At 54.1% G+C, this 14,848-nt stretch overlaps 1 protein-coding gene across 2 annotated transcripts in view; it reads right to left on the bottom strand.

The window, feature by feature from the left end:
- Positions 1-14,848, bottom strand: part of SLC25A25 (solute carrier family 25 member 25) — an 82,005-nt gene extending 67,157 nt beyond the window's left edge. Inside the window, exon 1 of one of the 2 annotated variants that reach the window (XM_086924955.1) lies at positions 14,494-14,848. In XM_086924955.1, coding sequence (XP_086781081.1) covers positions 14,494-14,832 — 339 coding nt within the window. In that variant the 5' untranslated portion in view covers positions 14,833-14,848. The remainder of the gene's footprint in view (positions 1-14,493) is intronic. The other variant, XM_086924954.1, reaches the window with a different exon arrangement.

Here is a 14,848-nt window from a genome sequence, read left to right as displayed (position 1 = left end):
CAGGTACAACTGGAGCACCAATCCACAGGAAGCCAGAGACCACCTAGGACCACCAGCAGGGCCGGGTAAAACAGAAGCACCAATCCACAGGGAGCCAGAGTCCACCCCGGACCCCTAGCAGTGCCGGGTACAACTTGAGCACTAATCCACAGGAAGCTAGAGTCCACCCTGGACCCCCAAAAGTGCCGTATACAACTGAAGCACCAATCCACAGGAAGCCAGAGCCCACCCAGGACCACCAGCAGTGCTGGGTACAACAGAAGCACCCGGGAAAAAGGGAGCCAGAGTCTACCCAAGACCACCAGCAGGGCCGGATACAACAGAAGCACCCGGCACAGGAAGCCAGAGTCTACCCAGGACCACCAACAGTGCCGGATACAACAGAAGCACCCGGCACATGGAGCCAGAACCACCAGCAGCTGCATGGTCCCTCAAAGGGCAGTGGATAGCGCAGTAAGCAGGGCTTGGGGCGAGGGTACAGACCCCACCTGCTGAACGCTTGTCGGTCTGTAAAAAGTCACTATTGCAAATATGGTCGACTTTAGGTCATTGCCCCAGACTTGGGACTTGCATCGGGAAACACTAAGTTGCAACTCGAGCCCAACTCCAAAGCCACAGTAGGAGCCCCTCCCGCCACCATCAGATGAACATGCACCAGTGCCGGAGGGAACAGAAGCCTACAGCGCGTACAACGCACGTCCTAGAGTCTCCTGGCGCCAAGAGTACCGAGGAGGGCTCCCACCCCGACCCCATTACCTGCACACGACGCTGGTCCGGTTCAAGCACCAATAGAAGAGTGGCTCTTTCGCCTGTGGGGTCCGGCACCATCAGAGTCTCAGATCCGGGCTCTGGCGAACCCTGGGGGTGCAGAGTCCCAGAGCCGCAGTCTAGCGCATCCTGGGGGCGCAGAGTCTTCGATCCGGGGTCTGGTGCACCCTGGGGGTGCAGAGTCCCAGAGCCGCAGTCTAGCGCATCCTGGGGGCGCAGAGTCTTCGATCCGGGGTCTGGTGCACCCTGGGCATTTGTGTATCTGGCTCCAGAATACTCTGCTCCAGGCTCTCGGTTTTGGGGTTCGCCTGCCCCATTCTCTTCTTGGGCTTCGGCCCCTCTGAAGGAGCCCTGCGCTGAAGGTGTGAACAGAAAATTCCAAAGAAGCTGCAACATGCCCTGGTCCAGCACTGCGACCCCCTTACAGGTGCCAACAACCAGCGCCTTTCTCGTGCTGCTTCCTGTAAACGAGGGGTTCCCTTCCGCCTACAGCGCAGGAGAGTACAGCACCTACAGCGCTGGAGAGTACAGCGCAGGAGAGTACAGCACCTACAGCGCAGGAGAGTACTGCACAAAAGTACAGGGCATACAGCACAGGGCATACAGCGCAGGAGAGTACAGCGCAGAAGTACAGGGCATACAGCGCAGAAGTACAGGGCATACAGCGCAGGAGAGTACAGCGCAGAAGTACAGGGCATACAGCACAGAAGTACAGCGCAGAAGAGTACAGCGCAGGAGTACAGCGCGTTCAGCGCCTCAAGTGCAGGAGAGTACGGCGCAGGAGCACCTCCTGTGGTGGCCCGTTTCGGGCCTCCGGTATAAGCACGTCTCCTCAGGATGACTCTGTAATGCGAGTCCCCCCCCCCGCCCCCCCCAGCAGGAGGAGAGCCACCCCCTTCAGTGTAGGGGGGTGGGTCACATGTGCCACCCCCGCAGGAGGAGAGTCCCTGTCTGCTGTCAGGGGGGTCTCATGTGCTGCCCCCAGTGATGCTTTCGGGCGGCCAGTCCAGGGTTCCCTCATCGCCAGAGCATCCCTCGCATCTGCATCCCACTGCAGCAGAGGCCGGCCAATCACAGCACGGCTGGAGAGAGCGCCGGTGCCCACTCCATCAGAAGCTCGGAGTCAGTGCCCTCGGCAGAACCACCCCAGTGCCACCAGCGGAGGGGAGAAACCCACTGCCAGCCACTGACAGGACAGACCCACTGCCACCCACAGACAGGACAGACCCACTGCCACCCACAGACAGGACAGACCCACTGCCACCCACAGACAGGACAGACCCACTGCCACCCACAGACTGGACAGACCCACTGCCACCCACAGACTGGACAGACCCACTGCCACCCACAGACTGGACAGACCCACTGCCACCCACAGACTGGACAGACCCACTGCCACCCACCGACAGGACAAATCACTGCCACCGACAGGACAAATCCACTGCCACCCACAGACAGGACAAATCCACTGCCACCCACAGACAGGACAAATCCACTGCCACCCACAGACAGGACAAATCCACTGCCACCCACAGACAGGACAAATCCACTGCCACCCACAGACAGGACAAATCCACTCCTACCCACAGACAGGATAATTCCACTCCTACCCACAGACAGGATAATTCCACTCCTACCCACAGACAGGATAATTCCACTCCTACCCACAGACAGGACAGACCCACTGCCACCAACAGGGAGGGAAAACAACCCGCTCCCCCCACGGGGAGAACCAAACCCGCTGCCCCCCCACGGGGAGAACCAAACCCGCTGCCCCCCCACGGGGAGAACCAAACCCGCTGCCCCCCCCACGGGGAGAACCAAACCCGCTGCCCCCCCCCCCCCACCGGGAGAACCAAACCCGCTGCCCCCCCCCCACCGGGAGAACCAAACCCGCTGCCCCCCACCGGGAGAACCAAACCCGCTGCCCCCCACCGGGAGAACCAAACCCGCTGCCCCCCACCGGGAGAACCAAACCCGCTGCCCCCCACTGCCGGCCAGGTGCCACCAGGGGGAGTTTGAGGGGGTGTGAGCCCCACCCCTTTGCTTAGGTGCCACCAGGGGGAGTTTGAGGGGGTGTGAGGGCCCCCCCCCCCTTTGCTTAGGTGCCACCAGGGGGAGTTGCCCCCCCCTTTGCTTAGGTGCCACCAGGGGGAGTTTGAGGGGGTGTGAGGGCCCCCCCTTTGCTTAGGTGCCACCAGGGGGAGTTGCCCCCCCCCTTTGCTTAGGTGCCACCAGGGGGAGTTTGAGGGGGTGTGAGGCCCCCCCCTTGCTTAGGTGCCACCAGGGGGAGTTTGAGGGGGTGTGAGGGGCCCCCCTTTGCTTAGGTGCCACCAGGGGAAGTTTGAGGGTGTGTGAGGCCCCCCCCCTTTGCTTAGGTGCCACCAGGGGAAGTTTGAGGGGGTGTGAGCCCTCCCACACTGACCAGACCCCGCCTGTAAAGGTTGTCCAATCCAGGATGGACAGAGGCGCGCCAATGTCCAGGCTGTGCCAAGGAGCTCGACTCCTGCCAGTCCCAGGAACCAAGAGGCCTCTAACGAAGGCCCCGGAGGCCCTGGGAGTGGCTGCCAAGGCCGCTACGTGCAGCTCCGGAGCCGCCGCCAAGAATGAGCTCAGCCGAGGGCGGTGGGTTCATCGTCCCTCCCTGGAGCCAGAGGCCGAGGATAGAGCGGCACTGGGCACAATCTACCTCCGCCCCCCCGAACCCCCCCCCCCGCCTCTGGACCCCAGATCCTACCTATCCCAGTACCCTTGATCCTCCCCCCAATACCACAGATCCTAGCCCAGTACCCCAGAGCCTCTCCCAGAGCCTCCCCAGAACACAGATCTGAACACCCCCCCCCCCCCCTTTTCCCTCTCGAGAGCGCCTGGAGGCAGCCCTCGGGTCTGAGGCGCTGGCGCAGGCGAGCGGTGTGATCTGCAGCAGACGCCGCCCCTCGCAGGCCCCACCGGTGCCAGGTATGTCCTAGGACAAAGTGTACCGCAGGAAGAACGTGCCAGGGGCATCACCTCTTCCATGGTAACCTGTGCCACCCTGCCCAGGTGCTCACCAGGCAGACACGCCAAACCCGTTCCTGAGGAGCGCGGCCAGAGGCGCCTGGAGGGGGCAACAGTGAGCACTGGGGCAGAGGGCAACAGAGACGGGCAAAGGCTGGGGCAGAGGGCAGCCGTGTGGGGGCAGAGGGCAGCCGTGAGGGGCAAAGGGCGGGGCAGAGGGCAACCGTGAGGGGCAAAGGCTGGGACAGAGGGCAACCGTGAGGGGCAAAGGCTGGGACAGAGGGCAGCCGTGAGGGGACAGAGGGCAACCGTGAGGGGCAAAGGCTGGGGCAGAGGGCAGCCGTGAGGGGCAAAGGCTGGGGCAGAGGGAAGCCGTGAGGGGGCAGAGGGCAGCCGTGAGGGGCAAAGGCTGGGGCAGAGGGCAACCGTGAGGGGCAAAGGCTGGGGCAGAGGGCAGGGAACACAAGAGGGTCAAAGGCCGGGACTGTGGGCAAGGAACACAAGAGGGTCAAAGGTTGAAGACACCATACCACTCGGCCTCTACCCACCCAAGTGTGCCCAAGACAAGACACTTAAGGCCGGCCGTTAACCACCAAAGCTTCCTCAAGACCCCACTCTAGTCAGCCTGACACAAACCTGACATATTTTTCATAACTGAATCATGGATGGGAGAGGATATGGCTCCAGTCCTGCGTGAAGCCGTTCATCTAGGCCATCAAACTATCGAGCAAAATCGCATGGGCAAAAGAGAAGGTGGCCTTGAGTTCAGGCAAACATTAAATATCACTAAAGCGGACGATGTCTCCATACAAGGTTGTGAGGCCCTTTGACGAGATGCAACTCTACACCATCTTCTTACTGTAACTTCCTGCTCCTTTACAGACCTTCACCTAGCAATGCAACATTCTCAGACACACTTCTAGACACAATTCAAATCTATTACCACTATGCTCCAACCTATGTGTTCCGGGTTCCCTCAACATTTGGTCTGACAAACACAATATGCTACATCTGAAAACAATCGCTCTGGCGAGTCTAGCCCCACCTGTATCTACCGGGCACAGGAGACCTGCCTGGCCAGCCATTTCCCACCTAAATCTATCAGGGACAAGAGGCCACCAGGGCTGGCCTTTCCACATCTGAATCTACTAGAGACAAGAAACCAACCTAGCCAGCCTTCCAAGCAAGAATATATGAAGAATCAGACACCACCATGCCCGGCCTTCACCCACTCGAATATACCAGGGACAAGAAACAACCCTGCCTATCCTTTTCCCCACCGGATTCTACCAAAAACGAGCCACCGCTCTTGCCAGTTTTACCCCTATCTGGATATACCAAAAACAAGCCACCACCCAGAGCAGTATGAATAACCACTCCCCAATCAGCAAGAAAGAAACTGGGGAATCCTCTTTAGGACATGGAATATACCCAATCGTTGCAACTAAATCCACGACAACCTTCTGCATCGAGCAGACGGAAAGAGTACAAGCCGCCGCCCTACCCGCCACTCTCCGCAGGCAGCCAACTCACCCGCCACTCTCCGCAGGCAGCCAACCCACCCGCCAATCGCCCTACCCGCCACTCTCCGCAGGCCGGCGCCCTACCCGCCACTCTCCGCAGGCAGGCGCCCTACCCGCCACTCTCCGCAGGCAGACGCCCTACCCGCCACTCTCCGCAGGCAGGCGCCCTACCCGCCACTCTCCGCAGGCAGGCGCACTACCAGCCACTCTCTGCAGGCCGCCGCACTACCAGCCACTCTCCGCAGGCCCCCGCCCTACCCGCCACTCTCCGCGGGCAGCCGTCCTCTCAACACTACACCTCACCCCAATTCAATAATGCTGCTAAACTCACGGTCTCACAATGTTTATGAAGCAGTATTACACACCCACTTATGACGTCCTATAGGGTCACTTCGCCAGCCAATCCCTTACTACTCTCTTGTCTTTCACTAAGCCCGATAGAAGCAGTGCAGGTCTCCACCCATCTCTCAGCAGGTGCCCGAGAGCCATACAAGCCACCCATCTCTCAGGTCCCGCCTGATCTTGCTTTTAACAGTACTTTAGTAACTCTTTATTGAGTGGTCTGCAGATCGCCAGTGCATGGTTCCAAGCGACCAATAGACCTACTCCGGCACTTGCTCTGGCTTATTTGCGTCGACCTGGGAACACGTGCATCTGTAGGCGCTGTTCCTTCTGGGTACTTAAAATGCTCTACCAGAAAAGTGACCCAACTGGCTTCTTGAATGTTAGCTGACCCAGAGCTGGACTTGCTGGAGTTTTGCCGATTGATTAAGGCCCAGAATTTTCTTCCATTGCGATTTTTACTTTCCCATATTTGTTTTATTTGTTTGCACCAGAATTCATTTTGTTGGAGTTTTTTCTTTTTGTATTGCCTGCCTAAATGATTTTTGAGCCGATTTATACGCCTCAAGGTGCTCATTAGCTCCCGGATATTTCATTAGAGACCGCAAGGCGCTGTTTCTAGATGTCTTCAGTGCCCTTGTCTCTCGTGAGATTGCGTGCTGGCGACTGGCAAAGTCCATTTGAGAGTGTTTGGTTGGGAAAATAAATGTCAGTTGTGCGCAAAGCGTCGACCATGCAGCAGCTGGAGAAAACGTCGGGTCGGAGCAGTCTGAAATGAAAGCCAGGCTTGCCTCCGTAACAGAGGGTATTTGTCATCACTCCATCTTAGGCGTTTCAAATTGTCACTATACGTTCCTTTGAATGTTTCTGGAGCGGGTTTGTGGAACTCTGGCTTTATTTTAAGGGTTACGGACTGAGGACGGTGGTCGCTTTCGGTTCGCGGGTGAATACTAAAATTGCCCAGATGGTTCAGCAGAGCCGAGTTGCAGATGGTGTAGTCTAAATAGGAATGCTTGCGGCCATCCGCCCAGGACCAATTTGGCGGAGTGTTGTTTGTGGATCTTACATTCATTACCAGAAATCCTGCGCTGTGGAGTTGCAACACACAGTTCTCCCAGACCACAGTAGACTTGGTTTGGTGGTTTGGACTGTTCCTCTACATCTGCAAATGCGAATGGGGTTAGCCCTTCTCAATCTTCTGTGTTACCTTGGAAGAGGTTGGTATTGAAGTCCCCTGTGATTATGCAGTCCGTGTGGGGTTGATCGACAGCAAGGCCCTGCACAATTTTCATTAGACGAGTTAGATGGATCTTTTTTGTGCGGGTACTGGGATTGATGTAAATGTTAAGCAACAGAAGTGGACGTTGTTTGTTCCACGAGTTCATTTTGACACCCAGTAGCCAGTCTTCGTCGAGGTTTAAAGGCACAATTTGGCCTTTTAGATTGTTGGTAACATAGATCGACAGGCCCCCTTTAGGGTGGCCGTAGTGACGAACTCTAATTGCTGGTTTTCAAAATTCAATGAAACCGGTCACTGGGGTGTTTTGGGCGGCCCATGTTTCTTGAAGTGCTATTGCAGTGTGCCCAAATATAAAGGAGTGTGTCTCCAAGTTAGTGTTTTTGTTATGGAGACCACTGATGTTCCATGAGCACAAGGTAAATAAAGAATCTCGGTCCGGGATTGGGGCCTTTACGCATGAGAGCTTGAGGTGTCGGTTGGACCGAGGCCTTGCGATTTGAGTTTAGAGGAAGGACTTCGAGGTCAGGCCATTTTATTGCAAGACAGAGCTGCGGGGAGCCACACCCAATCTTGCATTTTGTCCATATTAGAGTTTATATTCAAGGGAATTGGGGTCTCCTCTGTTATACCTTGGGCGTTTTTTAAAATGGAGTATGGCCTAATTCAGTGGTTTTGACTTTTTTCAGGGTATCCTGATGGTTTAGTAGCAATGAAGGATAACCTGGGGGGTTGTAAGAGTAGATTTTAATGCCCCATGCCCGAAAGGTAGCCCTGTGTTCAATGAGTGCTCGCCCCCAGATTGCTGATTTAAGTGACACCAGGGTTACCTCAAAGGGTTGTGTGCCTCTTGGTGGGAGGAATTCAGTAGACTCGATGTCTTCCGATGTAAAGGCCTCAAAGCCCGGGACTCCATTCGCTAGTTTTATTATATTTGACCTATTGAGGGTGTCGTGCCGACCCTTTGAGATGAATTCCAGGGCAAAGAGTATTTTAGCACCCTGTGTATTACATTTAACACCCTTTCTGCTGGGGCTTGTATTGGGGTGAGGAATTCTTTTGGTTAAACACCCTGCGTCTGGGCCCAGTCGAGTCTGGAGAGGATTTAGTGGGACTCTGCTCGGTGTCTGAGTGTTTGAAGAGAGAGTTGGTTTGTTGTTATGGATTTCTTTTACAGAGCTAGGCCCAATGATTGGGTTAGCCTGGATTGGTTTGTTGTTATGGAATACTTTTACAAAACTGGGACAAGTAGTTGGGTCGACCTGCCGAGATGAACTAGAAATGGGTGCGAGTTGAGGTTGTGTTGTCATGGCTGTAGTCGTTTGTTGAATTAGGTCTCTAAGATTGACCCTTAATAGTTCAGTAAAGGATTGAGACTCGTTTACCACTGCTTCCGCAGATGTAATGGTACAGACCTGTCTGCAGCCCAGGGTTTGTTGACAGACACTCTGGTTCAAATCGTCCTTAAATGTGTTTTTAGTGGGGGTTACTGCCCTGGGTGTTAGTTGAGGGGCACTTAGGGCTTTTTTATTGCTAGCGTTTACAAATAGCGGAAATAGTTTAGGGGGAACAATTGTTGGATTTAATCTTAATTTATTTCTCTGTTTGCGCTGACGTTTGCGCTCCCTCCTGCTAATGTGAGGGGGAGGAACAGAGAGTATCAAAATTGGGAATGGCCTCAGTGGCAGGGCTTATTTATAAAAATAGCAATTCCTAGGCAACTGTGGGGTCCATAAGGATATTGGGTACAATGGCACAAATAATGTGTGAGCCCAACAAATATAGACTAATGCAGTGTACAGGAAAAATTAACAATAAAAGCATTTACATAAATATTATTCATTTATGATAGGATATACATAAGCATAAGTTTAAAAATACAAAACTCACAAGTGTTACAATTAATCACAAAAATTTCAACATATACGGTCCATATTATTTAGATCAATTTACATACATTAATAAATAAAAGCAAATACAGTAATAAAAACAACCAAGTGGGTTAATTAATAGTCTCGCAGTGGCAGGGCTGACAGGCACCGTCGCCCTATTGGTGCTGGTAGAATCCGAGTTCCCATTTGCTGGGTCAATATTTGTGGCCAAGGGCGCGGGCAGCACTGCTAAGGTGGAGGGGCCCCTGTAACCATGAGGGACTTCTCGATGTACAGTCTTAGTTACCAAAGGTTCCGCCAACCCGCTCGGCTGCAGCGCAGCCATTGAGCCATGCGGAGGGTGAAATAGTTCAGGGACCATAATTGAAGGCTTTTGATTTGACTGGTGAAAGCCTTCAGATCGGTTGCCTCCCTTCAATTGCTTGACCTCGCTTAGGACGGTAGATAAAAAGGCCGGAAGCGAGGATAGCGAGTCGATAATGGGCGAGCAGCAGCAGACCGATTGCACTAATTTGGAAGATGATTGCGCCCCTATGATTAGATTGTTTAGTTTGTCCAATTTGTTGTCGATCCCTGCTGTGAACAATGCAAGAGTATTCAGCAGGTCAACCTGAGTGTCCAATTTGTCCGAGTGATAGTTTAAAGCGGTAACTGTTGATTGAAAAGTAAGTAATAATTGATGGCAAATACTCGATTTTGTAGGGGCATCTGACTGGGACTGTTTTTGCTGTTAAAGTAGGCGAGTTCTGGGGATTTAAAAAAAAAAAAAGGACAGGTCCGCGAATAGTTGATCATTGGAGTCAATTTTTTGGGGTGGTTTTGGGGAGGCTATTATTTCTACTGGTGATGTGCAAGAATGTTGTTGAGGTGTTGTCGAGTGTACACTTCCCTCTGGAGGACTTGGGGCATGAGTGGTGGGGGAACTGAGTAAATCGAAATAAAATACAGGAACCTTTTGTGCATGTCTGTGCATTGACTGTGCTTCAGGATCTGTTTGATCTCAGCGCCAGGATGCCTGTTGGGTGACAGAAGCGCTCTGCAAGTGTGTTATACATACATGTATTTGTGCAAAAGTTAAGAGAGAGTGTGTCGCTGGGAGGCCCTCCCTAGGCACTCCGTGAGTTTGGGGTAAGAGGGCTAAGGACTTCACTGATTGCTGAGGCTGCCGTGCTTGGGGGCTTTGGTTGAGGGTTAAAGTCAAAGGAGGCGGTTGACTATATAAGGTCTAGTGATAGATGTGCTGTCAAACTACACCTCAAGAGCCTCTACCCAAGAAATTCACATGATCTGTGTCACCACAGCTTTCATACGCAGGGGTTGGTCACAGACTCCCTTCAGGAAGCCTGTAGCATGCGATAGAAACTTTTCTCTACCCCCTGAAAGTAAAGTGCGCCGGCATGTACCCTGGCAAGGGGTACATCAAGAACACTGGACCAGGGAGGGATGCCCCCAAAACAAAGATTAATAAGGGGAACACTCAGAGAACTACGAAAATCACACCACTGACCAACACAATCACTCAAACTACCAAAAATGGCCACCTAAAAACAACCTACATCTCATTAATTCACGCCCACGATCCTAAAAAGGGACTTCTCACTTGTAACATTCACGAGCGGAATAGAGTAGAACCCCTTTCTCAGTTTGATCTCCTCAACTCTCATCAATCAGGCTTCCGAGCAAATCACAGTACTGAAACTGCTATGACTCACATAATCGACGACGCCCTCCAAATCCTAGATCATAACGATACTTGCCTCCTCATCCTCCTTGATCTCTCCTCTGCATTTGACACTGTCAAACATGAGAGCTTAATCGAACTACTAAACACGAGAATGGGCCTATCTGGAACTGTGCTCAAATGGTTCACGTCCTTTTTGCATAACAGGTCGCAGAAATTCAAGAGCAACAACTTGATGTCTGCACCAAGACCTGTATCGCTAGGCGTACCACAAGGATCCTCCCTATCCCCAACTTTGTTCAACCTAGTTATGGAACCTCTCACCACCTTGCTGCAAGAATCCAATATACACTTCCACATGTATGCTGACGACACTCAACTCTATCTCAAACTACAATCACCCAAAGACATCACGCTCTTGAACTCAACGATCAGAAGCACCCAATCGTGGTTGGCCGCCAATCATCTGAAACTCAATGCCCTTAAAACAGAGTTCCTTCTGATCTCACCACCCGCGAAGAGCACTACCGCACAAATGTGGCTTAAAGACCTAACGGCACTCAATGTCCAACCCACCATCGTGGACTCAGCGAAATCTTTGGGCATAACACTTGACACCAATCTCAGCATGCAGGAACACATCAACAAAGCAACTAAGGGAGCGAACTACCAAATCAACACCCTTAGGAAACTTAAACCTTTCCTTCCAACCAAAGACTTCCAAACTGCGGTACAATCGCTAGTCATACCTCGAATAGAATACGGCAGCACCGCCCTCTGCGGTCTCCCCCTAGCCACTACGGCACCCATCAGGGCCTCTCTAAACGCCGCAGCGAGACTTATCACTGGATCAAAAAAACACTCACACATTTCCCCTGACTTCAAATCCCTGAATTGGCTGCCGTTTGAAGCCAGAATACACCTGAAAATCGCTTGTCTGACGCACAAGGCTGTCCACCTGAGCACACCTACATACCTCGCTCAGAAGCTGACGATTTCTGGAGGCTCCAGAAACACTAGAGGTACAAATAATCTTTTGCTAAAGCCTAAAAGATTCCGCAAGGAAAAAACCTATAAACGCTCCTTCTCAGGAATGGCTCCCAGGATTTGGAACTCGCTCCCCCCTGAAACCAGGCTCATCACCTCTACCATACTTTTCAAGAAAGAAGTAAAAGCGATCCTCATGGCTAAATACACTTGAACCACTACTGGAGATAAACTACAAAGACTTGATACTCATCTGTACTACTTGTCGAACCCTTTTATTGTTATTTCGATTCTGAAATTGACTTATTGATTGTTTTATGTTATCACCTCAATGTACCTTTTACTTGATTGATGTGTCTGCGTATACATGCTCCCCCCTCTGTAAAGCGCTCTGATATCTGCGAAGATCTTGTTCGCGCTATATAAAACTTTCAAAATAAATAAATAAACTTATCTACAAAACAGCACCACCACCAATTGTGCCCAGCCCACAGACAAAAGCCCCACACAGTGCTAGAAAGCAATCAGTGAGGGAAAAGAAGTATCAACTTGTACCCAGGACATGTCACAAGAGGCTTAAGATACTGCGAACAATCCATGAATGCAAGGTACATTAGCTGCAATGTACAAGTTAAATTCTCAGGCAAACAAGGGCTTTTGGCAGGGCTCAAATTTTTTGACTGTATAGGTTCCACCCATAGCAAATATTCATTTAAGTCAACACACGTCACTGTTTCAACCTCTAAGTATCAAACTGTAAAGGAGTCTTCACCAGGACAACACTGTTACAATTTGATTTCATTAAAGTCAACACGTGTCGACCCTTCTTCCCCAAGAGGTCCAGATGAACATTCTGTTACAATTTGATACTTGGGGGTCAAACGTTAACATATAAGTGTTTACTTTAATGAATGCTTGTACGGGTCGAACCTCTACGGTCATTCGGGACTAAGGCTCCCTATCACTGAAACACATGCGACAAGTCAACAATTGCTTGGTTTACTGTTCCTTATCTTTCACCATCCAACAACGCTGTGCCGTCCGGAAGGAGCATTGTATTCATGTAATGTTTATGCCCAATGCTTGGATTTATTTATGCAATTTTATATAGCGCGGACCTTACCCGAAGGTGTCAGAGCGCTTCACAAAAGGACCAAAAATGACATACAGGAACAAAATACAAATGCAGACAATGCAGAGGATGGGCGTGTGCATTTTTTTAAAATATATATGGGTATCTATTAAACATCTGGTCTTTTACAAACTCTGATTTCACTCCAGACCACTTCATTACAATTGTCTAGGAAGCAAAGGCCATTAGCTTCTCCAGAGGGAACCATTCTTTATGGCAGTCTGTATGTTCATAGACAATTCACCAGCGCAGCCCCTCAAACATCACTTAATAATAATATAAGTCACTGTGACGAGGACTCCATAAATGTACACAGAGGAACAAACCACACTGAATGACTGGATAAAAAAAAAAAAACACTGAAAACAAGTTTAGATATTCGGGGAACGGATAATTTGTTAATCAGAGATGAGGCAGAAACCAGCTTTGATTGACAAGTTTCTCATAGAACCCTCAGCACTCACTCACCCTCCAGCTCCCCCTTTCACTCTACTCACCCCCTCACTCATCCTCAGCCCCCCTCACACTCACCCTCCCATCTCACCCTCTTCTCCCCCCTCACTCACCATCACCCGCCCTCCCTAACCCCCTGACTCACCCGGAGCTCCCCTTCGGTGCCCTCACTCACCCTCAGCTTCCCCCCCCTCCCTCACTCACCCTCAGCTCCCCCTCCGTCTGATGCCCCCCCTCACTCACCCTCAGCCCCCCCTCACTCACCCTCAGCCCCCCTCACTCACCCTCAGCCCCCCCTCACTCACAGCTCCCTCCCCCTCACTTACTCTCACCTCCCCCCCTCACTCACCCTCAGCTCCCACCCCCTCACTCACCCTCAGCTCCCACCCCCTCACTCACCCTCAGCCCCCCCTCGCCCTGCCCGGGTCCCCCACTGACTCACCCGGAGCTCCCTCAGCCCCCCTGACTCCCCCGCTCCCCTTTGGTCCGGTGCCCCCCCTCACTCACCCTCCCCCCTTCAGCCCCCCTCACTCACCCTCAGTGCCCCCCCTCCACTCACCCCCAGCCCCCCCTCCACTCACCCCCAGCCCCCCCTCCACTCACCCCAGCCCCCCCTCCACTCACCCCCATCCCCCCCCTCCACTCACCCCAGCCCCCCGTCCACTCACCCCCATCCCCCCCTCCACTCACCCCCATCCCCCCCCTCCACTCACCCCCAGCCCCCCCCTCACTCACCCTCAGCCCCCCCCTCACTCACCCTCAGCCCCCCCCTCACTCACCCTCAGCTCCCCCTCCGTCCGGTGCCCCCCCTCTCGCTCCCCTCTGTGCCCCCCCCTTCATTCACCCTCGGTGCCCCCCCCACTCACCCTCAGCTCCCCTCTGTGCCCCCCCTACCCCCCTCAGCCCCCCCCCACACTCACCCTCAGCCCCCCCATTCACCCTCAGCTCCCCCCCCACTCACCCTCAGCTCCCCCCCCCACTCACCCTCAGCTCCCCCCCCCCCACTCACCCTCAGCTCCCCCCCCCCACTCACCCTCAGCTCCCCCCCCCCCCACTCACCCTCAGCCCCACCTCTGGCTCACCCCTCTGTGCCCCCCTTCACTCACCCTCAGCCCCCCCTTCACTCACCCTCAGCCCCCCCCCCTTCACTCACCCTCAGCCCCCCCTTCACTCACCCTCAGCCCCCCCTTCACTCACCCTCAGCTCCTCCCCCCCCTTCACTCACCCTCAGTTCCCCCCCCCTTCACTCACCCTCAGCTCCCCCCCACTCACCCTCAGCTCCCCCCCACTCACCCTCAGCTCCCCCTCGGTCCGGTGCCCCCCCCCACTCACCCTCAGCCCCCCCCTTCACTCACCCTCAGCCCCCCCCCTTCACTCACCCTCAGCCCCCCCCCTTCACTCAGCCTCAGCCCCCCCCCCCTTCACTCACCCTCAGCTCCCCCCCCCTTCACTCACCCTCAGCTCCCCCCCCCTTCACTCACCCTCAGCTCCCCCTCCGTCCGGTGCACCCCCAGCCTCCTCAGCCCGACGCGCAGGTCGGTGACGCAGAGCCCCCCGTCGCGGTTGACGTCCAGCTGCTGGAAGAGGCGCTGCAGCCGCTGCTCCTGCTCGGGGCCCCCGCACTGGGCGCCGCCGCAGGGGGCCGGGGGGGGCTCGCACTGGCACAGCGCCCCGCCCAGGAGCGGGGGCAGTGAGGGCCGCAGGGGCATGTGGGGGCTTCCGGGGGTGGCGTTTGTCACTTCCGCTCCAGCCGCGCGCGACGATCGCGAGCCTCCGATGCCGGTACACTGGCCCCGCGCCTCAGTCCCGTGACCGGACATGCGTCACTGCCTCACC

Source organism: Lissotriton vulgaris, chromosome 5 (assembly GCF_964263255.1).
Source record: "Lissotriton vulgaris chromosome 5, aLisVul1.2, whole genome shotgun sequence".
NCBI classification, from domain to species: domain Eukaryota; kingdom Metazoa; phylum Chordata; class Amphibia; order Caudata; family Salamandridae; genus Lissotriton; species Lissotriton vulgaris.
The sequence above is the reverse complement of the archived record's forward strand: the minus strand, read 5'-3'. Positions and strand labels throughout refer to the sequence as shown.